This window comes from Hippocampus zosterae, chromosome 1 (genome assembly GCF_025434085.1).
Source record: "Hippocampus zosterae strain Florida chromosome 1, ASM2543408v3, whole genome shotgun sequence".
Lineage (NCBI taxonomy): Eukaryota > Metazoa > Chordata > Actinopteri > Syngnathiformes > Syngnathidae > Hippocampus > Hippocampus zosterae.
In genome coordinates, this window is record NC_067451.1 from 1,856,310 (window position 1) to 1,878,727 (window position 22,418).

At 45.6% G+C, this 22,418-nt stretch overlaps 4 protein-coding genes across 5 annotated transcripts; 2 read left to right on the top strand and 2 right to left on the bottom strand.

The window, feature by feature from the left end:
- The first annotated feature begins 544 nt into the window (after positions 1-544).
- On the top strand, positions 545-5,980 carry si:dkey-19b23.8 (uncharacterized). The gene is made up of 3 exons (XM_052072222.1): positions 545-2,024; positions 4,066-4,728; positions 5,331-5,980. Exons 1-3 carry the CDS (start codon positions 2,006-2,008, stop codon positions 5,414-5,416), a joined length of 768 nt encoding a protein of 255 aa, XP_051928182.1. The 5' UTR covers positions 545-2,005; the 3' UTR covers positions 5,417-5,980.
- Positions 5,981-6,357: 377 nt separating this feature from the next.
- Positions 6,358-10,022, bottom strand: si:dkey-19b23.7 (uncharacterized). 2 transcript variants are annotated; one of them, XM_052072212.1, is made up of 8 exons: positions 9,888-10,022; positions 9,262-9,333; positions 9,117-9,188; positions 8,111-8,262; positions 7,949-8,012; positions 6,912-7,077; positions 6,632-6,829; positions 6,358-6,544 (listed from the first exon to the last, which is right to left on the bottom strand). In XM_052072212.1, the coding sequence occupies exons 1-8, from the start codon at positions 9,903-9,905 to the stop codon at positions 6,429-6,431; spliced, it is 858 nt and encodes a 285-aa protein (XP_051928172.1). In that variant the 5' UTR covers positions 9,906-10,022; the 3' UTR covers positions 6,358-6,428. The 2 variants fall into 2 exon arrangements, with proteins under 2 accessions (XP_051928172.1, XP_051928162.1); XM_052072202.1 differs by having other exon boundaries at positions 7,949-8,008; positions 8,107-8,262; positions 9,888-10,018.
- A 97-nt stretch (positions 10,023-10,119) lies between these two features.
- On the bottom strand, positions 10,120-19,124 carry man2b2 (mannosidase, alpha, class 2B, member 2). The gene is made up of 19 exons (XM_052072186.1): positions 18,897-19,124; positions 18,681-18,827; positions 17,707-17,812; positions 17,474-17,646; positions 17,275-17,390; positions 16,851-17,028; positions 16,576-16,774; positions 16,285-16,475; positions 15,141-15,306; positions 14,936-15,075; positions 14,321-14,598; positions 14,048-14,239; positions 13,733-13,976; positions 11,990-12,100; positions 11,731-11,923; positions 10,817-10,936; positions 10,631-10,743; positions 10,439-10,556; positions 10,120-10,368 (listed from the first exon to the last, which is right to left on the bottom strand). The coding sequence occupies exons 1-19, from the start codon at positions 19,023-19,025 to the stop codon at positions 10,265-10,267; spliced, it is 3,018 nt and encodes a 1,005-aa protein (XP_051928146.1). The 5' UTR covers positions 19,026-19,124; the 3' UTR covers positions 10,120-10,264.
- A 27-nt stretch (positions 19,125-19,151) lies between these two features.
- Positions 19,152-20,370, top strand: smim20 (small integral membrane protein 20). The gene is made up of 3 exons (XM_052072235.1): positions 19,152-19,357; positions 19,624-19,680; positions 19,964-20,370. The coding sequence occupies exons 1-3, from the start codon at positions 19,249-19,251 to the stop codon at positions 19,996-19,998; spliced, it is 201 nt and encodes a 66-aa protein (XP_051928195.1). The 5' UTR covers positions 19,152-19,248; the 3' UTR covers positions 19,999-20,370.
- The last annotated feature ends 2,048 nt before the right edge of the window (positions 20,371-22,418 follow it).

Genomic DNA, 22,418 nt, shown 5'->3' on the forward strand with positions numbered 1-22,418 from the left:
TCCTGTACATGCTAATGGAAGTTAACATCAATATTACGCTCATTCTAAACCTTCAAACAACTGCTACTTTACACACAAACTGAGCAATATGGAATAGAAAATTCAACATTTATCTTTAAACACCAAAATATTCCACCAACTTTATCATTTTGTGCCGACCAACGTCCACTAGCTTCATGCTAGCATAAATAAGGTGAAATATCCTCTACATGCTAATGGAAGTTAACATCAATATTACGCTCATTCTAAACCTTCAAACAACTGCTACTTTACACACAAACTGAGCAATATGGAACCGAAAATTCAACATTTATCTTTAAACACCAAAATATTCCACCAACTTTATCGTTTTGTGCCGACCAACGTCCACTAGCTTCATGCTAGCATAAATAAGGTGAAATATCCTGTACATGCTAATGGAAGTTAACATCAATATTACGCTCATTCTAAACCTTCAAACAACTGCTACTTTACACACAAACTGCACAATATGGAACAGAAAATTCAACATTTATCTTTAAACACCAAAATATTCCACCAACTTTATCGTTTTGTGCCGACCAACGTCCACTAGCTTCATGCTAGCATAAATAAGGTGAAATATCCTGTACATGCTAATGGAAGTTAACATGAATGTTACGCTCATTCTAAACATTGAAACAGCTGCTACTTTACACACACAGTGTAGCAAAACCTACAAGCAGTCTTTCTTCTGTGTCTCCAGTTGATGAAAAAATACTTAGCTCACTTTTAAGTGTGATACAAATATGTGAATACATCGAAGAGTGTTGGGGTCTCATTGTACATGTACACTTGGGTCTACTACGCAACTGTATTTTAATCTTGGGTCATTGTGCTGGTACTTGGTATGAAAAAAATATATATATAACCACTGCTGCGAAAAATAGACTAGGTTATAACAAGGGTCAGTGTAGGACATTTCGGTTGATCCTGAAATTCCACCCAACTTTTTGGGAGTAGTGTGTGATGACTCCGGGTTTGGGCTGCCGGACTGAAACGCTTCCATGACGTTGACGCTGAGTGCGACGAACAAGAATGGCTCCAGTGTGCACCGCTGAGGCACCGTGGCAGGCATGACGTCCAAAGCCCTTAACTGTTTTTGGGCCCAACCCAGGAAGAAAACAGGGGCCCTACTGTTTGACCACATCAGCCACTCACTGCACATACACATTTATGATTTGGCACTGTTCAAAGGTAATGCTTATAAAAATGTTTTGCTCCACACTAAAAATTGTTTAGGATAATCCTGGCATCTTTTTCGGTTTTTCCACATTGGGGTCATAGGTGAACTGGATGCTTTTCTCTGGACGAGAGGTGGATGTACATTGTGGACTGGGCACATATAGACAAAAAAAAAATCCTTACTCACTGTATGGACAATATAGAGTCCTGCTGACCTCAATATGCGTGCTTTAACTGCTATTCTGAGATAAGTGTGCGGACATTCACTAACGCATTATTAGCGTCAAACTTGAAAAGGTCGAAAAGAAATGGGGGGTTATCTTTCTAAGTACAAAATTGATAACAACAGAGACGTTTCATTTCTCACTTATTTCAACGCAAGCCTTTTTAACTAGGACAAGAAGAAATGGTTCCGTTGGGTTTTTTTTTCACCTTGCGTCGTGCTCTTAAAAAAACGTGGCATTTGTCGTGCCCCGGCACACCCCTTCACCTCGCGTGGAATTAGTATCGCCCACTCCAAGTTTCCGGGTTTCTCTGACGCAGGTACGCGTCCACGCATGACTAGTGCGCGCCCCCGTGGTTTAAAGCAGTCGCGAGTAGAAGCAAGTCAACCACAGGAATGTAACCAAGATAGCTTTGCGTTAGCATCGAACGGCGTAGCGTGTGTGGAAGTAGACCCCGAACCGACAACCGACTTTTTTTATAGTCCAAGGTGCCATTTCCCTTTTCTCCTCGTGCGTTTTCGCTCGGCAGTACACTTCAAGTGACAATTTCACCTAAAGCCTTCGCGGACATCGTTTGGATGAGACTGCCACGGCCAGGTAAGAGCGACGACCGAAGCGCCTTGAAGAAACGGCACATTTGCTCGCTTGATTATCGCATACACGACGCGTGTCACACGGACGACATTGCACGGTTAGCACTACTGGTTCGATTGTTAATTCGGCATGTTTTGAACGTAAAAGAGTGTGCTTTACGAATGTATTTTTTTTTAAATGGAAACATTCTATCGCTAATTAATCTGTACATATGAATGACCAATGTATAGCGAACTTTATGCATAGTCTTGGTTCTGAATTAGTTGAGAGGTTTAATCTAGACAAAACTAGTGCATTGTCGGCATTTTGAGGCATCTTTGCATCAAGGAACTATGTTAAAGTGAGTTGAGGAGCTCCATTTAGAAAAAAAACAGCATGCTTTGCCACCATCTTGTTGCACCTTGGTGCAAAGGAACTCTGTAAAAGTCAGTTCAGGCGTTTCATTTGGACCCCCAAAAAATGCTTTACCGCCAACTTTGTGTCCAAGAACTATGTTGAAGTGAGTTGAGAAGTTTCATTTGGACCAAAACCCGGACTCTGCTGCTATCTTGGTGTAAAGGACTTGGAATGAAATGAGTTGAGGGGTTTGAGTCACTGTGGTAGATGACCACTGTGTTTGTGTACTGTTGGAGGAAATTGTTGCTCTTGTTTTGCAACACATCGGTCCTGTTGTGTCAAAGTGTTTGGTAATTCTAATAATGACACACTCGCAGAAGCATGCCATTGTTTGGAGAACGCAAGTATTTCGGGGGATTGGGTGGGAGGTAGTGCAAAGCTGTTTCCTGCATCAATGTCGACCAACAATGGTCAAACGTTTGAGTCCGTGCTCACTTCTGAGGAGGGATGGTGAAAGAATGGCGGGCAAAAAACAAAAAGAGGTCAAGGCCGGGGGTCAGTTTGTAACAGCAAAAGTATGACCGCAAGAGTACCTAGACGTAAAAATGTATTGTTTCCCAGAAACCCGCACAAAATCAAATAACTGTTTTTGATACACTCGCGCTATTAAAGATGTCTTTCTTCTCGGGACACACCACCTCCGCGACGGCATTCATGCATTTCTTGACAAACTCTCCTTCCCGCTGCTTGCTATCAGCTGAGCAAACCGAAAGCTAGCCCGAACAGATGGCTGGTTCAGCCGAGCTTGGCGTACAAATGTATTTTGCTGAGCTAACGTTCCTCTTTTTTTAGCGTTGACCGTTTTGTCTGCTCTCATTTGCACATGCAAAAAATCGTGCTTGTTGTCGTGACGGGATTCATAGTGTCTCAGTAGATTGTATTCTTTGAATACCGCCACCGACAAATGAGACAGACAATCTTTTCTTTGCATTGAAAAAAAAAAGTTTCTCCATTTTGGGTTAATATGAATATTTTTTTTCTCTTTCCTCACCTTTTTGCCATGATTACGTTCTCTTTGTGAGGGACGGTTTTAGGATTTTTTGTTTCTGGGGTTGCCAGATAACGGCACAGACCGCAGAAGGATGGAACAAATGTCACGTTATATGTGTTTATTAAATTGTTACTAGCTAATAATTAATCATGAAAATAGTTCCTAACTAAGGAATATTTAATTGCAAAAGCCAAATATTATGATAAAATACAAATATACATATGCTTTAAGGCAGGGGTCACCAAACTACGGCCCGCGGGCCGAATACGGCCCGCCTCCACATTTGGTCCGGCCCCCCTGAACAATCCCAGAGACTTTGATTTATTTTTCCATCTATGTATATTTGTATTTTATCATAAAATTTGGCTTTTGCAATTAAATATTCCTTAGTTATGAACTATTTTCATGATTAACTATTAGCTAGTAACAATTTCATAAACACATATAACGTGACATTTGTTCCATCCTTCGGCGGTCTGTGCCGTTATCTGGCAACCCCAGAAAAAAAAAATCCTAAACCCGTCCAAAGCGTCACGCAATATTACAGTGGAGCCCCCTGCTTTTAGCATCATAGCAAAAAAAATCCATGAGTAATGAACCCAACCCCCCCCCAAAAAAGGCCTACTATGTATTTCAATTGTCATCTCTTTGTTTCAGACAAAAGCAACTCCGTCTGCAGAAAAGGTGAAACGGCGGTAGAGGTGGTCCACGGGAAGCGCCACTTTCAATTCGACACCATGTCCCTCGGCACCTTCCACCTCATGCAGACCTTGAAGAACTCTCCGGCCGCGCTCCGCCGCCGCTTCCGCCGCGACCGCACCGAGTCGCTGTCCCACGGCGACCCGCTCTTCAAAGTCCACTACCTGGGCACCGAGAAGATCTTCTCCCTGGACCAAGAACAGGCGCGGGACGCCATCGGCCGCCTGCTGGCAGGCGTGGCCAGCGGCAAGAAGCTGAGTAAAGACCACGCCCTGGTGGTGCGGCCTCGCTACGTGGAGGTCAAGGAGCTGAGCACGGGTCGGCAGCTCACCAAGACGTACCTGCAGGACATCGCGTACTGCGCCGCCGACGCCGACCGCCCCAACGTCTTCCTGTACATCTGCAAGCACCACGGGCAGCAGCTGCAGTGCCGCGTGTTCTGGTGCAACCGGGCCGAGCGGGCGCGGGACATGACCAGCTGCCTGGCGCACTCCTTCCAGCGGGCGCTGAGTGACTGGCAGCGGGAGGGCTCGGCCACGCCGCCGTCGCCGAGTGCTGCCGACGCCGCCGCCGGCTCGCCGGCCGCCAAGAGCTCCACGCTACCTGCCAGCTTGGGCAGAGGTGAGCAGTCTGGTTTCCGCTCGTGTGATTCCAAAGCGCCGTGAATTTTCGCCCAAATGCCTTCCATGTATTTCTAGAAGAATATTATTTGTAAGACTGATATAAATATGATTAAGTTTGATTTCCTGCGCATGCTGTACCTCCCGCGGGGCCGCAATCTGGTACATTTGTAAAATTCGACAGATTAAAAAAAAAGAAAATTCACAAGCCCATATCAGACCAAAACATTTCTATAATAAATCTCATATTTTATGGTAATAAGTTAATTCCTTGCAGTCATTAAGGGTGAACTGAGCATCCTGTTGATGATCTCAAAGATGAATTTAAATGGATTTCGCAATATGCAACAACGCGCACGCGGGGTGCAAGCATTATTATTTTTTTTAATCTCCGAAGAGTTGCCATCCTGAGGTTTTCCCTTTCGTATCTTTAAGTATGACATTAATTTCCCCATTGCGGGACAAATAAAGGATCTCTTAATCTTAATTAGAGATGAAAAGGCGGGGCCTGGGCTGGTGAGTGACGTGGGCGTCGGCAATTAAGAGTGCACTGCAGTCGAGTTGTATCGTCCCTAATTGGCCCCGATGTCGTTCCACTTCCAGTCCGCTGGAGGAAGAGAGGCTCCGTGTCCCGAAGCCCCCTGCGAGCCATCGCCAGACGAGGGTCCGCCTCTGGCAGCTGGAGCTGAGCCGCCACCCCCCCTCCCCTCCCCATCCCAGCCGGACTGCAGGGATCAGTGAGGCATGTGTCGTTTTTACGGATTTAATATTCCAAACACTTGCGGGGTTGTCGATCCCGGAACAGAGGGAGCGTTGTCACTTCCTCTCTTCCCATCAGTGAGTGTACAGTGATGCCACAGTGTGCTTTGCCCCCCCCCGCCCCCCATCCGAGCCCTCAAAGTGACTCAAGCAGCTGTTGCATCATGTTTACAGGTTTTACTTTTCCCCGACAAACTAATGCTAAACATTCCACTTTTTTTTTTAAATGGGACTTTTTTTTTTCTCACCCGTGTGGGACTAAAGGTATTTTTTTTTGTTGTTGTTGTTTTTAAAAGTGACGTCTTTACAAAGAGCACACAAGTGCCTGCTTGAAGGTATATGTTTTTTAATTTTTTCAATGTGTTGTTGTACTTATGTACATATTTAATGAAATATGTATGAAAATGTTTTTATACGTTTGTGTCGTCGCTTGCTCTCGGGCAAATATTAAATGACAAACGAGCTGGTTTCCGCAAGGCCAGCTTCAAATGTTATATTTAGCCTGCTGTGTGTATGTCAAGGGTTGATGCAAGGGGAGGTGGGGGGGGGGGGCAAACGTGTTCCTAAAAGCGTCTGGGAGTTTTAAACTCTTGTCATTGGACAAGTTTCCCAAGGTCGTAAAGCATCTTGTCAACAGTTGTGATGGTCGTATGGCTTTTTAAATCAAATTGCTTGATTGACCTTTGCCCTTTTTTCTTCTTTTTTTTCTCCCCAAAATCTAATTTCTGATTTTAGTTGGGGGGGCAGCGAATAGTTGGTTTCCAATCGACAAATAAAAACTGGGCCTGTGAATGAGTCACGAGGAGGGGGGGTCCAAAAAGTTGAGAAATATAGCAACCAAACGGCTACTTGTTCTTTTGTGAACGAGCTGCAAGTATGGAAGCAACTAAAAAAAAAAAAAACAGTTGCAATATGCTTTCCATGTGTGCTCTTAAAAAGACTTCATGACACACATGCTGCGATGTCCACGTCCTGCTCGGCGGACATTTTTTTAAGCCGCTGCAGCTCCAGTAGGGTTTGGACGTGGAGACGCCGCAGAGGCTTCACCTCCTCCAGCACTGGAGAGCAGACCTCCGTCACAATCGTCTTCAAACATTGGATTTTTTTTTTCTTTCTTCCTAAAAACTTGACATGCAGCCACGCACCTTTTTCGTAGTGCAACTCGTCACGGTTGCCGCAGACGGCGTACGTCTCCAGGAAGTTGAGGAGCGCTCCCGTGGCCAGGAAGCGCTCCGACACGGGAAGGCTTTGGATGTAGCGCATGTCAAGGGCAAAGGGGTTGGAGGGGAAGGGCACCGTGCAGAGACTCACAAGCTCGCTGACCACGTCCCACACACGAATACCTAAAAAAAAAAACACACACACACACACACACACACATTACTGTCCCAGGAGAACTTTCTCCACTTGGTAAAAATTCCATACCTCCAGCCTGCCAGTCTGTGATGGATTTGAGCTTCAGGGGCGTGTCCCTGACCATGGAGTCCGTGCCTCGGATGCTGACTAGGCGCTCGTGGTTGGAGCGCATCCAAGCGTGGGGACGACCGTACTTCACGTAGCCCGCCAGTAGAAACAGGGTGCAGTTCACCTCCTAAAGATGAATGTTTTAGGGGAGCGATTCTCAAATGGTGGAGCAAAAATGTTTTCCCGACTTTGTCCCGTCTATGCCAGGGGTGTCAAACTCATTTTTAGTCGCGAGCCAATTTGAAGTTGCGTCTTCCCTCGGCGGGCCGTTATGACGGTGAAACCACCAAATTATTACATGTACGCAACAATTCTAATACTTTTTTCGATTATTGTTCGAGTGAGTGTAAACAGGGAAACAAAATGATTGCAAAATCTCAACTTTATTCATCAGACGTGCCAATTTGACATTTCGATACACATTTTAGCAAGTTGACACACATGGATTTGCTTTGGCGGGCCACATAAAACGATCTGATGGGCCGTATCTGGCCCCCGGGCCTTGAGTTTGACATCTGTGATCTATGTCGATGAAAATAAATTATGCTCCACTACAATGGCAGAAGACACAATCAAGCGATTCTCAATTGTTTGTTGGGCTTTCCTAAAAACGATATTTTCCTGAAGAGTGGGACTCAACAATCGATAGAATTGAAATCGACATCACAAATGCAATTTGCAGTTTAGTTGTCATATTCATCCTGTTATGGTTCTCTGAGAGGCAAATGTACCTTTTGAAATTCTTTTCTTGAACAATACAATACATTCATTGGTCTTAATGTGTCTTAAAGGGAATTGAGAGCAGGGGTTGCCCAAATCTGGTCCTCGAGAGCCCCGATCGAGCCCGTTTTTGATGTCCCTGCTCCAAAACATCTTGTGATCAAAAATTTCAATCAGATGGAGGAGGGAGACATCTAACAGAGGGTGGATAGGGGCTCTCGGGACTGGACTGGAGAGGGAGGAGGCCTGGAACTTGGATAGGAAAAGACATCTCTTACAGGCACTGCCATCTCTCGCTCGCTGGGGGAGGCTGGCAGTAGATGCTCCTCGCTGCTGGGCTCCCTGAGGATAGAATAGAAAGTATGCTGGTCATATGAAATCCAAATTCCTCTGGGCTGGTCAGACCGATCAGCAGACCAGGTGGGAACCTCTGCACTCGCCTGGTCGTGTGCGTACGTGTCGGAGAGGCTGGGGGGGACCCGGCCTGGCTGGCAAGGCTGGGGGAGCTGCTGCTGGGTGAAGAGCAGTTGCTGCTGCTGGAGACGTTGCTGGAGGAGGCTCTGGACACTGCGAAGCCCGGCGAGCGCCAGCCCTGCTCGTGAAGTGAGAAGGCATTTTTAGATATGGCGTCTCGATGAGGATGGTATCATTTTTTGGGGTTGCTGAGCAGTTTCTGCAGTTTCTGTGAGAAGCACAATTTCCCAACAAGGTGTGCCGTGGGAAATTATCCAATTTGTATGCCTGTGCGGTCTATCGCCTGGCGGAGTAATCAAGTAGTACTCTTCCATACCGCTAGGTAGCAGCAGCGGCTAACTAATTGCCTCGTGCTTCGAGACGAGCGAAGTTTCTTGCGCGACGCAAGACGACGAAAACTACCTTTCATTTGGATTTACTGTTACCGGAGAAGGAACGGCGCCGAATCCGTTGTACTTGGTCTGTGGTGAAAAGCTCTCCAACAGTGCTATGGTCCCAGGTAAGCTTTAAACTCGATCTCCAAACAAAATGTCAAAAACAAAAATGTGGAGTATTTTGTTGGAGAAGCTAGCAACGTGCGTGAGCCCTGACAGAGAGTTAGCATGTCGCCGAACTTGTGGCTAAATTAATAAAAGTCCCAGTGGCAATGAAATAAAGCGTTCGGACCCGAAGCGGCTAAAGAAGTAGCCTGACTTCTGTAAAAACTGATAACATGTGTCTTTCATGGATTGCTGCCAGGATATCAGATCTGTGTTCATCCAAACCATTTATCATACTGAGTGAGAATAAATATTTGATTGATGTTTATTTGATTCCTATTCAATGCGTTATTCTTCAATGTTAGAAAACGCGTATAATAATGTAAGCTTTTTTTCACATTCTCAGCTAGTGGTGTGCCGCGGGATTTTTTTCAATGAAAGAAATGTGCCTTGGCTCGAAGAAGATCGAAAAACAGTGTTGTAAATGACAGACCAGATCTTCATTGACAACAGTCAGCAGAAGCTCCTCTTTCCCTCTCAACCAAGACTGGAAGTACTTGAATCCCTAGGAGGGACGGAGACGAGCTGTCAATTGATGTACAGTATCAAGAAGGTCCTCATTTTTGACATGATTGCACCTGTAAGGAACCCAGTAAGGCCAGGTCAGCTAAAAAGTGCTGCAGCTTCCTCCGCTGCTCCTTCTCTCGTTTCTGCACACAGAATCGAAACGTTTAATGTTATTTAGGATGTGCGAAAACTAGGGATACAAAGTTGGTGCTGATATGGACAATAATAACAAAAAATATTGAGCACAAAAATATGTAAGTAGGAATTCCAAGTAAGTAACAACACAAATATATACAAGTATCTGTGTTGGGTTTGGGTTCAAAATCAACAAATGACCGATATTTTAAATTGCTCTGTGTCAGGTGACTACAGTAGGGACGGCCCTAGTACGCATGCGCAGTGAGGCGTAGTTGCTAAAAAGGCGATGTTTCTTGATCGCAGACCGCTTGTCTTTATCTTCACAAGTCATTTTATGCGGAGAAATGTGCGAATGAAGGAAAAGTAAAAACGGCTGCAAAATATTTGAAAATAAAGGAGCCGTTTAAGCTCCTCGAGTATCCTAGCAACGCCTCTTTACTTGACTCATTCGAAATTGCGGCCAATTATTTATTTCAAAACGCAAAATGGTACATGCTTCGGATTTATAAATGAATATTTTTTTACACTGACAAAAAACGTACACATTACTGTGACTTACGCTGACGGTGGTCATCATCCTTTATGCACTGCAGTTGATGGCTGTTTGCAGCTTCCGGTGTTGCTTCTCAGGGTTGTAGCGCCCTCTAGCGGCCATGACGGAAATGCACTTTCTACAGCACAGTCCAGTATTTTCCTCATGCGCGTTTAAAGTAAGATGTTTCTCATAATGGTGATATTAATTAAACACGAATTCATTAATACAACATTTATTAATACTAATAACAATCCGGTAACAAAGCAACCAAAATAATCACTTTATTGAATGAGTCTCCGTCATCAAAGAATCATCATGGTTATGTCCTCAAGAATAAATCACATCATTTAATATTCTAAAAACAAACAAAACAAAGAGTGTACATCTCCACAGAAGGCAACCTAAAGATTCCTGGAGTTGAAGGAAACAAAGAAGGTTCGGATTTCTTTGGCTGAAATGGTCACTGAGAAAGGATCGTCTCCAAAGCGCCTGGAGCTTCTCTTCTCTGCAAACAAATAGAAGGAGCACTCAGGATGTGTGGATCTGAACAGCCAGTGTCGAAATGAAAGTCTTACTTTCAGCTTTGTTATCTGCTGTTTTCCACCTCCACCTCTGCAGGCTACCTATATCCCAAGTTCCCGTCAGGGAGCGCTCCTCCATGGCCGACAGGTCCCCGATGCCCCGGAGCACATTCTGTGGACACGGGTAAATTCCAAATGTGTAACCGTTTCAGTCTAATAATTCGACGACCGTTGTAATGCTGCCACCTTCAAGTTGATAGTGAGCGGCTTTGAAAGCTCGGGGTCTTCTCCTTCCTCAAACAGATGCATGATTCTCAACAGGACCCGGTCATAGTCAGGCTCGGGTTGCACATCTTCACCTGGACGCACACCAGCGCAGTTGTTGGCTCCAACTCTAAACTCGACCGCCGAATGTGACTTCCAGTAGCTGACCTGAGCGGACGCTATAATTCCAGCCGGGGATGCTGAGGCTGAGCAGGTGCAGGTTGGGCGGCAGCACCACGGCACGGGCGAGAGGACTTCTTTTATGCTCATTCTCCTTCCAGCGCAGACCTAACATGAAGGTAAATGCACAAAGTAGTGAAAATGATCCGATCACTCCACACTACGAATAATGTCCGTCTCAAGTCATCACACTTAGCAGCGGCCATTTTTGTTAATCCACATTGCTTGTATAGTACACGCGCTTCAAATTGGGTAACAATCGTACAAGATCTCCCGGACCCCTTGCCAACATTATGCTAAGATGGCCGGTCTAAAGCAAAATGGCCGACTTCCTGTGTCTCTTCAAACATGGCTTCTTATTGTGGATCTAGTTGCGATAGGCATCCCAGTTGAAGATTGTGCTGCGACATCAAACTGGCTTTCGTCGCTGAATCTATTTGAAAGACCGCAACGAAAATGAAAAGATCAAATTGACCCTCAAATGATGACTTCGGACTAAAACGGAAAACTTCCAGAGTCTTTTCAGACATGACGTCTTGAGACCTCTCTGCGCATTTATTAATGATAGAGCAGCGCACGAAATGTCGCGCTACTAAGTGAAATTGGCTACGGTGGCTGGATTGTCCAAAATTCAAAGCCCCCCCCTGGAAGTGGACACAAAGCAAAATGGCTGAGTGTGTCTTTTTCGGGCATGGCGTCTTGAGACTTTTTTTTTTTTGTTGAGTCTGCTCAAGATGGACGTGCCTATCGAGTTTCACGTGGCTAAATGAAAGCCGTCTTTGGTGGCTGAGTTTATTGAAGGACCTTTGAAACTACAAGTCAAGTCAACTGTATTTATAGAGCACTCTCAAACAGACAAACACAACCTCCTTCCAAGTTGAAAAATTGAGGTGGGGTCTCACGTGGCAGGTCGATGGGCATGACGACAGGTCTGTGCTGCAGCTCTATCGCCTCCCTCTGGTAAATTTTGGCAATGACGCTTTTGGAAGCCAACATCACGCGGAGCGTGGGCCGGACCACCGAGCTATCGTTGAGGGTCAGGTTGTAGCCAAGGTTCCAGGGGAGGTTGTTCCACAGCCGTCGGTGGAGCATGACCTAGGGAGGGGGCGGGGGGCAAATGGGAGGGAAGTCGTACGTCTTTCCAACGTCAACGACGTCTACCTCGAATTGTCCGCTGGCTTGGCTGGCCACGCCGTGGGCCCGGTCGCCGACCAGCACCAGTCGGCTGAGCTCGTCCTCGATGTAGGCCGTGCGAACCATGGGGAAATAATTCTGTAAAATGGGCAACAGATGGATGAGGAGGTCCATTCCAGACCAACGTGTGCTGAACATGAACAGTTGGTCTGGTTCAGTTCAAATACATTTGCAATCCGTTTAAAAAGCATGTGGTGGCGGCGTACTTTCGGCTTAGTGTCAATAAAGTTCAAATGTATTGAAAGCGGCTAGGCAGGGTAAAACTCTCCAGTTAAGTTGGTCGCTATATATATAAGAAAGGAGCGTTGGCGCGGAGTGCCGATGCGGATTTGGAGCTGGGAGTCGCGGCTTGGAGTTTGAAGCGGATTATGTGGGACAGGAGAAGTGAACTAATCTCTTTTCGTCAATGGACGCTACAGCTTCGTGTTTGCTTTCAAAACTTTGCTTGTAGCAGACGTGTGCACATTTTCAGCATGATGTCTCTGATCCACTGGTGAAAGGACACTTTGATCCTCTCCTCTTTCATCTATAACTGCTTCAGACAACAAAGTGTATGCGGAAAAGTGGTGAAGATTGCACGACTGTCTCTGTCCTATGTGTTGGCTTGTGTTATTTTTGTTATTTTTGACTTCAAAATGGCGCCGCGAGAGTGGCTGCCTTTCCAGCAGCTCCTATTTTTTTGTTGTTCTACTTCTTCCTTTCATAACTTTGCTGCTGTGAATCTGGAATTTCTCCATTGCGAGACTAATACAGGTTTTCTTAATTCTTAATATTATGGATTTGAACTGATTGCTTGAGGGTCTGCAATGTACCCCTGCAATAAACTCGGTACTTTAGCACCATCCGTCCTGTGGCATCTTGGTGCCAAGGAACTCTGTTGAAGGGAGATGAGGAGTTTCCTTTTGAGAAAAAAGAGCACTTTGCCATCATTTTTGTGTCAAGGAACTATGTTGAAGTCAGTTGAGGGGTTGTATTGAGACAAAAGTATTGCTTTGTCGCCATCTCGTGGCATCTCTGTGTCAAGGAACTATGTTGGAGTGAGTTGAGGAGGTAACCGGGCCTGCAAGCTGAATTCCGGCAGCATTTGTGGGTTCACAAAACGCCGTGAATTCAACTTGTCCCGAGGTGCAATCACAAGGGGTGCCGACCAATGGCAAAGCGGCAATCTGTTTGAAGGCGGGATATGCGTTCTTCAGTTCACCATAGGCTTGATTGAAAAATGAATGCGGTGCTATTTTAGATGCCCTTTGTCCGCATGATTAAAAAAAAAACACAAAAACTCAATGCTATGATGCCATCTGGGCCAATCGCCGGGATAACAGGACTCGGCTGGCCAAAACAAGGCACGTGCCGATGACGGCATTTTCATCCGTTGCCGGGATTGGTCAAAACAAAAGTGGTAGGCGTGCACAGGTTTACTATTGAACTGAATCTCTCGCCATTCCTGAACAGATCGCATCGGAGAAGGCCCAGATTGATAGTCATTCATGTGTCAATCTGGCCCGTGCCATCTTATTTAGGAGTCTCGTTTAAACAAAAGTAGTGCTTTGCCATCATTCCGCGACATCTTGGTGTCAAGCAACTATGTTGGAGTGAGTTTGAGGAGTTTCACCCTGACAAGAATAGTACTTTGCCATCGATGGGCAATTATTATTATGATTATAATTGTTTTGTGGTGAAAACACCACAAGTAGTTTTAATGGAGCCTACTCGAGCTAAAGTGTTGTTGGCAAACTCCCTATGCGTCCTCTTCATCATCTGGTAGCCGTTGTTGTCCGTGTACAGCGTCCTGTCACTCTTCAAAGACGTGCTGGTCCTGAGGACGACCTCGGCGTTGACGGGCAGCGGCCCCAGCGAGTACGTCTGCTCCAGGCCGTGACATCGCACTTTGCTCCCAAAGCATTCTGGGACGCGGGTGACGATGGAGAAGGCGTAGTCCTCGTCGCTTTCGTTCCTTGATGGCACGGGAGAGATGGTTTTGAACGGGAGTGGATGAGAAAGGAGGCCGTTGCCGCCGCCACCCACCTGTAGAAGTACTGCCTGATTTCAGTGATGATGTCACCGGGGACTATCTCCATTCGCACAGCCTCGTACGCCCGCACCGCTGAACCGTTGGCGCTGAAGATGTAGTTGTCTGATATGGGCCCTGCTTTCACGTCACCGTTGGCACGGTACTCCCAAAAATCCTGAGTCACCCGGACCCGTCTTTTGTCTTGCCTGCCGTAGACACACATCAGGCCATGCAGGAGCCAAAGTGTTTTTTTGTTTGTTTGTTTTTTCATGAAGGGAGTGGCTTACAGATGCGTGATGCTGTGTAGTAAATTGGTGTCCTGGTCGTACATGAGCTTATAACACTCGCTCAGAACCGGCAGGAGCCTGCTACCCACTTTCTTCCAGTCCCGGATGCTGCGTGTTTCGAAATGGACCCCTTTGGCTTCGAATGTGCTACCGCACTTGGACTTCAGCGGGCACGGCTTCTCTGAGAACCTGATCAAGTACTTTGTCTGCTGAAGACCTTCCAGGTCGGCCAGGATGAACAGGTCATAGGTGACGTTGGACAAGGCGGACCTTTGGATCTGTGACACACACCAGATTGGACCTTAAAACCAAAAATGGCAACCTTCTTGCGTCTACACAGGTATGGCTCCTTGAGATTTTTTTTTTTTTGTGGTGCTACTCATGACAGAAATATCTACCAAATTTCATCTAGTTAAGTGAAATTGGCTTCGGAGGCTGAATTGTCAAAACAAATCCATAAGGACCCCTAAAAATGGGTAAAATGTCTTTTGCGGGAACAAACTCAATTTTTTTGTGGGTCTGCTCATTAATGACATGCCTGCAAAATATCATGTTGCTAAGTGAAAACTGACTTCATTGGGCTGAATTTTCCAAACATTCAAAGATGGTCTTTACCTGCGCGGGGACGGGTCGTCTCGACTCATCAAAGACACGTGCAAACGGAAACGTCACCGTGACATTGACGACCGTCGAGATGTTCCACGCCAGCGGGTTGTAAACGATGACGTGTTGCTCCAAATCCTGCCGAGCGCCCGCTAAAATAATACCACAATGGCATTCACTCCATTATATTGCAAACGACAAAAGAAATCGACAAAACCTTTTTTGTGGTTGCGGGGGGCCTTGAGGATGTCGATGTTGTGCGGCAGCAAGAAGATGGCCGCCAGAAGCTCCTCGCCTCCCATCATGGCCTGTGTGAGATGCTGCAGGTACATGTCTGCTACTTTTGGGGACTCGGTGCCAGTGATGCCATCGTGGTGCTGGACCTGCAAACAACATTAAGATATCCTACACTCAATGATTTCGAAATTTTGACTTATAGGTGATAAGTCATGAAGAGAGGTGAAACTTTGGCGTGAAAGAAAGACTTATATTATGTGTTCAAATACATATTTTGTGATCACAAATTCAGTCATAGGGCGGCCCGGCAGTCCAGTGGTTAGCACGTCAGCTTCACAGTGCAGAGGTACCGGGTTCGATTCCAGCTCCGGCCTCCCTGTGTGGAGTTTGCATGTTCTCCCCGGGTCTGCGTGGGTTTTCTCCGGGTGTTCCGGTTTCCTCCCACATTCCAAAAACATGCGTGGCAGGCTGATTGAACACTCTAAATTGTCCCTAGGTGTGAGTGTGAGTGCGAATGGCTGTTCGTCTCTGTGTGCCCTGCGATTGGCTGGCAACCGATTCAGGGTGTCCCCCGCCTACTGCCCGAAGACGGCTGGGATAGGCTCCAGCACCCTCCACGACCATGGTGAGGATCAAGCGGTACGGAAGATGAATGAATGAATGAATGAAATTCAGTCATGGAAACCTCTTGCATTTTTTGTCTTCTGGCCAAAGCAATAAAACAGCTATTATAGCGCCATCTTGTGGAATGTTAATGTAAAAGAGCTATGTTAATTTGAGTAGAGGGGTTTTATATAGTCGGGAGCGTTTAATAACAAGCGGTAGAAGATGAATGGATGGTTGGGAGCGTTTAATGCCAGGTTGTGGCAACTTGGTGTCAAGAAAGTGAGTTGAGGAGTTCCCTTTTGGCAGTGGTTTGCCATCAAATGTGAGGGGTGACCTCGTGAGGTACAGTAAAATACACTTGAACATTTTATTTTAAACTGTTCAGTGTTTCAGATTTTTTTTTTTTTTTTTACACGCAGCCTGGAGGAGTCGTGGTACATATCAAGCTCATCTTGAAATTTAATATTGTTCCCTATTTTGTGTGAAGACTAACACAATCGCATGGTGCCAAATTCTACCTCCGAGACGGCCCAACGTAGAGCTTTTAGCTTAGCAAGCGCCCAGTCTTTTGCGACGGGTCCGTCCGGATAGTTGATCCGGTACAGCGTGAAGAGAGTCTCGGCCGCATGAAGTTGGGCACTGGCTCGTCGCGCCACTCCTTTTAGGATGTTCCGAGAGGCGTAAAATCCTGTCCACGCCTGGTGGGACTCTGCCAACGATCCGTTTGGGGGGGCGGGAGGCAAAAGAGTTCATCAGGGTCCCGTCTTCATGACACGTTTGTTAAAGTGATGTCATGAGTGTTTTGTTACCGGTAGAATAAGGCAGAAAGTCTTCGCTCTGGCGCACCTCCCAGACGAGATCCGCGTCGTGCACGGCTCGGAAGTATTCGGCGAGTGTGGCATAGCGGACCGTGACCCCCAAGTCTTTACTGTTCTGGTTGATGTAGTCCATTAACGGGTCCATGTTGGCAAACTGCACGGATGAATTGTAGAACTGTTTGTCGCAGCCCTGAAAAGCAATTCGACAAGTGAGTCGGACACGTGGCAACTTGAAGAAACCAAAAAAGTTGCCACGCTCTCATCACCCATGGCCACAGAACGTGCTTGGTCCGAAACCAGTCGGCCCTCTGCTTGATGTTCTCCACCATGGTGCTGGCGTAAGCGTGCACCGTCTCCTCGGTGACGGGCAAACTCATATTGGGGTACACGCCGTCTTTCGGGGGGTCGGGGAACAAGGCCACGCCGTTCCAGTAGAAGCCCGACCTGAAAAAGCAGCCGTTAATCCACGACGATCTCATTCGTCGTTGCGTATCGATAAGTGCTATGCCGCTGTTAATACGACTAAGACGGCACTCGGGGCCGGCAACGGGGCGCTCTAAAGCAACGCGTCTCTTGAGTTCAATTTACAGGAGTCTTCAATTAATTTTGATTTAAATGTGGATTGTTGAAGTGTGATTACAGTCGTGATGACTGTTTGAGGCCTGGTGATGGGGGGGGGGGAGAGACTACCTGTTGGAGAATGGCAGGTAAGACGGGGTGCAGTAGCTGAACTGGTCCATAGTGTGAGTGAAGATTTGCTGCTGCTCTTGCAAAGAGGCAGAACCTCTCCAAACAAATTGCAAGTTCTGTTTCACAGTACCCCAAAAAAAAAAAAAAAGTTGAGATGAGTCAACTCCGGTGTGGTTCGACACGGCAGTTCCGACGGCACCTTTGTCTTCTGCATGGCATCTTTCAGGTCGTAATCAATACGGGAGATGAGATGAGCGTCGAACCCGGCCAGGGCGAAGAGTGCGGGCGTGGCGGCGGAGGCCCCAAACGGATCGACGCCCCACGAGAAGCGAGGACGCACGCCGAATGTCTCGAAGAGGAAGCCGTGGCCCTCTGGAATTGCATGCGCGCAAAGTCATCGGCGCCGACGCGGCGGGAAACGAGCAGCGCTACCTGTCATTTGCACAAGCAAGTCATCGAGATCGGTAACGGCTTCGTCGGGCATCACTTGGCCGCCCAGGACGAACTCGAGTCGCCCTTCTCTCACAAGTTGCCGAACCTGGGCGAGAAGACGAGTCGGCGTGGGCTGTTAGTTTGGGAGAATCTCTGTTGCATGTTTTCATGCACTTTGGGTGTTTTTTCCTCCCCAAAATCAAGCAATCTCTAAACCATTTAACATATTTAATAGCTTAGTTTGCAGAACATTAATTGTTTAAACTATTATTATATTATTACAGCACTACTTTTGTCGAAATGAAACTCCCAACAGACTTCAACATAGTTCCTTGGCACCAACAGGCACTTTCCAACTGGAAATTGACACCGTGCCCTAAAAAGGCTTTTCGGTCTATAGTGGTAGCATAGAGCAAAGCACTGCTTTTGTCTAAATGAACCTCAACATAGTTCCTTGGAGACAAAATGCCATCAGGTGGTCGCAAAGCATTACTTTTGTCAAAATAAAACTCAACAATACACTTCCACATACTTTATTCGAACCAAAATGAACACAGCATTATTTTTGTCAAAATAAAAGTCTACAACATACGTCAATGCAGTTCCTTGGCACAAGGATGCCACACAATGGCGGCAAAGCACTACTTGGGCTAAATGAAACACTCCCCTTAAAATGTTTGTAATTGATTCTCAATGCCACAAGATTAAAATGTCTAAATAAAACTCCTAGTCGTTTGTCTTTGTGCCAGGTCAAAACGGATATTGTATATAAATGACACGTACAAAAACACTTTTACTGCTTACTTTGTGTATTTTCGTATACTTCACTCCGTACAGCTTTACTTTTGCAGGAGGTTACGTCACCTGTGATTTTTTTTGTATCCATTTATTTGTGTGCAATGAATTAACAAAACACATAATAGTACAGATAGGTGAAAAAGTTGGTATTTCCGTGAATTGTGCCAACGTCGTACTTGTTTCTTTTGTGAGCCCGATGCCACATTATCCCACCACAGTCGAAAGAATTCCTGCTCGACGGCGATAAACCTGCGATTCTTCTCCTTGGAAAGCACCTCGGCCACGCTACTGTACACGTTGGCTGCATAGGCGTGCATACTCTCCTGTGGATAACAAATTAGTATTAACACGATTGGAGGAAAAACAAGGTAACGCGAGCTCTAAACTTATACCTGCACAGTATACACCCAGCCGACGTCCATGTGACTGTGCGGGATTACAAACGTCTGAATTGATTCAGTTGCATTTGCCAATACAACAGAGCATGAAATCAAATAAATTATTGTGAGTAAAAGTCGCATTTCAAAAAATAAATACAAAAAGAAATAATAAAAGCGAACACCGGTGCAAAACAAGTATCGACTTCCGTGTTATGGGTGTGACGCATCACGAGACCAACTACGGAAAGCCAAGAGGGAAGAAAACACTTAGTGTTGCTTGGCTAACCTTTGAACCCGGAAGCAAATATTTCAAACATTATGCCCTTTTGGAGGTGAACCTTTCTCCCCGAAACGATCAAAAATTATGTCCAAAAACAGGAAAATAGTATTTATATTTGGAGGGTTTGTAACAGCCGTTGCTGCTGCGTTTTACCCGATTTTCTTCTACCCGCTTGCCCACAAAAACGAGTACAGTAAGTGACAAATACTTGTGACCCTTGTGATTTGCCTCTTTTTTTTACATCACCGTCACACTCAGGAAAGAAACTTCGAGGCTACAAGTTAGCTGGTGTTAATGAGATTTTGCTCAAACTGTTCTTCCCTCGTGTATATTCAGAATATCGTCGGTTACCTTTTGATATACGCTAGCTCTATGGTGGCAATCAAAAGTAAAGTGGCAATCGCGTGTGAATTGGAACTAACGTATCTGAATCAACTTTTTATTTCGCTCCCACTTAAGGAGAAGTCCAAAAGATGAACCGGGCAGGAATCGAGCAGGCCGACGTGCAGCCCGTCGGTAAGAGCTCAATATGACACCATTCTTGCTATTTATCAATTAACTTTGATTACTTTACAATCTGAGGGTCATGAATAGCAAAAAAGTAAACGATGTCTAAAAGGTTTCTCTGTGTCTATAGACGCCACAAGATGGCAAACAATAGCACGAGCTTTTTCATATTAGATGTAGAAACTTGAAATGGAGAAACAAAATGAAGTCACTATTAATTAAGATAAACTGCCTAGAAATGTAAAAATAGTTATTAAAAAGCCAACGGTTCTTTTGCTTGCTCCCACTTCAGGCGTGAAGATTTGGTCTGACCCATTCAAGAAGTGATTCCCAATGGACGTATCTGGACAGTGTTCTGTGTGTGAGTGAGCCAAGTATTTGTCTTAGTTTTGCCCAGTCAAAGGGACACACGATGGAAAATAGACTTTTTAATGGGACAGCAGGGTGAAAGAGTAGTTTGCACGTCTGCCTAGCTATTGTAATATTGTAGACTCTGAAATGTCCATTGGTGTGAATGGACATTTACATCATCACCGCCCCGATGCCAAGTTTCTGTCGTGACGTAGCAGCTTTACCATGCGAGATCCAGAGCCACTTTAAAGCCGTTATGCTGTCTGAAACACAATTGACTATTTATTGTTGGTATACAAACAATCTGTCCACCCTTCAAGTGTGAAATTAAACAACTACACTTGGTAACTCTTTTGCCATCTGCCCATTTTTGAGATTTAGCCTGTGAGTGAACAAGATTGTTCCTTAACAGTGTGGTTCATTTACATAGGCCCAAGCTGGGCTTCCTGAAGCTCCACAAGCCACTTTCAAGCCACGGCCGGACGTCACTCTGTGAAAAATTAATCATGTCAAAGTCAAAAGTTAAGCATAGCTGCACCGAGAGATATCGTTTGTATCCACACATTACATTTTAAATCTCTTTCAAGATTAAAATTCATGGAAAGAACCTCACTTTTTGAATGCTACATAAAGAAAACTTTTAACTTTAATTTGTTTGAATTAGATGACAATGCGGTCGTTAAAATACTTTCAAGTAACCAAACAGATTATTGTCTTGACTGTAGTGCAATGGTTCTCAAACTTTTTACGCCAACACTTTAAAAAAAAGTTAATTTCGTTTTAAGACATTGCAAAATTATACAGTTTGAACATTTACAATGCACTTAAAGCACTTTGAAACGGTCATTCATGCCTTCGTCATATGGCTCAATGACTGTAATGCACTTTACTTTAGAGTCAGCCAATCCTCCATTCAGCATCTCCAGTTGATCCAGAATGCTGCTGCTCGCCTCATGACGGGTACTCGTTAGGAGGGAGTACATAACTCTTACTCTGGCATCCCTTCACTGGCTCCCTCTACATTTTAGAGTTTTTTTAAAAAAAACTATCCTATTATTTTTCAAATCTTTGAAATGGCCTGGCCCACCTTACCAATAAATGCTCTATAAATGCAGTCGAGTTGCGTTATATGGGAAAATAAAATGACAACTGACATAGACATTTATTTGAAATATATTGCAAATAAAAGTTAAATAAAACTTTATCTTAATAAAAGGTTACAAACAAACGCCTAAATGTCTTGGACGAACAATTTAAATGCTGCTGAACCGTCCCTAGGGAGTCATTCTTTTCTATACCACAAGAGGGAGCCCGCGCTCCACTCATGCTGAGGAAGGCCTGTCCTCTTTTCTCCACTTGGGAGAGCCCTTATCATTGAAAAAAAAGAGCTGCTGCTTGGCAGTTTTTTTAATTGAGCGCAGCCCCCCCTCTGGTGATCAGTTGTTAGGAATAATGAAGTCATTTGTTGAAGTAATTATTGTTGAGATAAATGAGCAGTAGGCTTCCGTCAAATGTCAAAAGAGAGCAGAAGTCTTCATGTAGGCTCAACTCAAGAGAGTTTCTGAGTGGGACTAAAAGCAGAGAAATTCCAACATTGCCCCCCCCCCTACCTTCCCCCGTTTCTGCTTTTGTGGTTTCCTGACATTGAGCAGCATCCCTCGGAGGAAAGATGGATCGGAGAGAGATGAAGAAAGAGCTCAAGCATGTGTTTATGTTCCTTCGTGCACTTCCATCTTTCCGTGTAGCCTGTACTTTGGGACTCTCGGGCCCGCCGCCAGCCCAAGGCGAAGGGCCGCTCTCCTCCTCCATCGACAAACAGCCCCCATTGTTTATGCGAGCAGTGTTATTGTTGGGCCGCGCTCCGAAACGAGAGAAAACTCCAGAGCCCGGCCTGAAAATTCCTCTCATTCCCCCGCTGGTGTTTTCCAGATTCCTCAAGCGACGGCTCCCGCGAGCCGAGGGGGAAATTGAAGCGAGCGGTGAGAGGAAGGGAAGCACATTCTTGAGGCGACGCGTCACCTACGCGCAGCGCACACACACACACACACACACACACACACAGGCTCTCTGACACTCTGTGTTGCCTTCTTGGACCTCGCCGGCCTGTGCGTCGCTTCGTCTTTGATGACGTCTCGCACGCCGCACTTTGGTACCTACAACTGAGTGATACTGTACTTGAGTACTGGTATCTTTGCAGAAAGTTGATAGGTTAAATGGTTAGAATCTAGTTTTTGTGTAGTTCTTATTTGACCCCCCCCCCGCCCCCCCCCCCCACGTTTCTGTATTCTAATAAACGATATCCGACTTGTTCTACATAAACAGTTTGGTCTTAAAGGCCAGATACAGGCGAATATAAAGGCAAATGAACCATGGATAAATATGAAGGACATGTTACT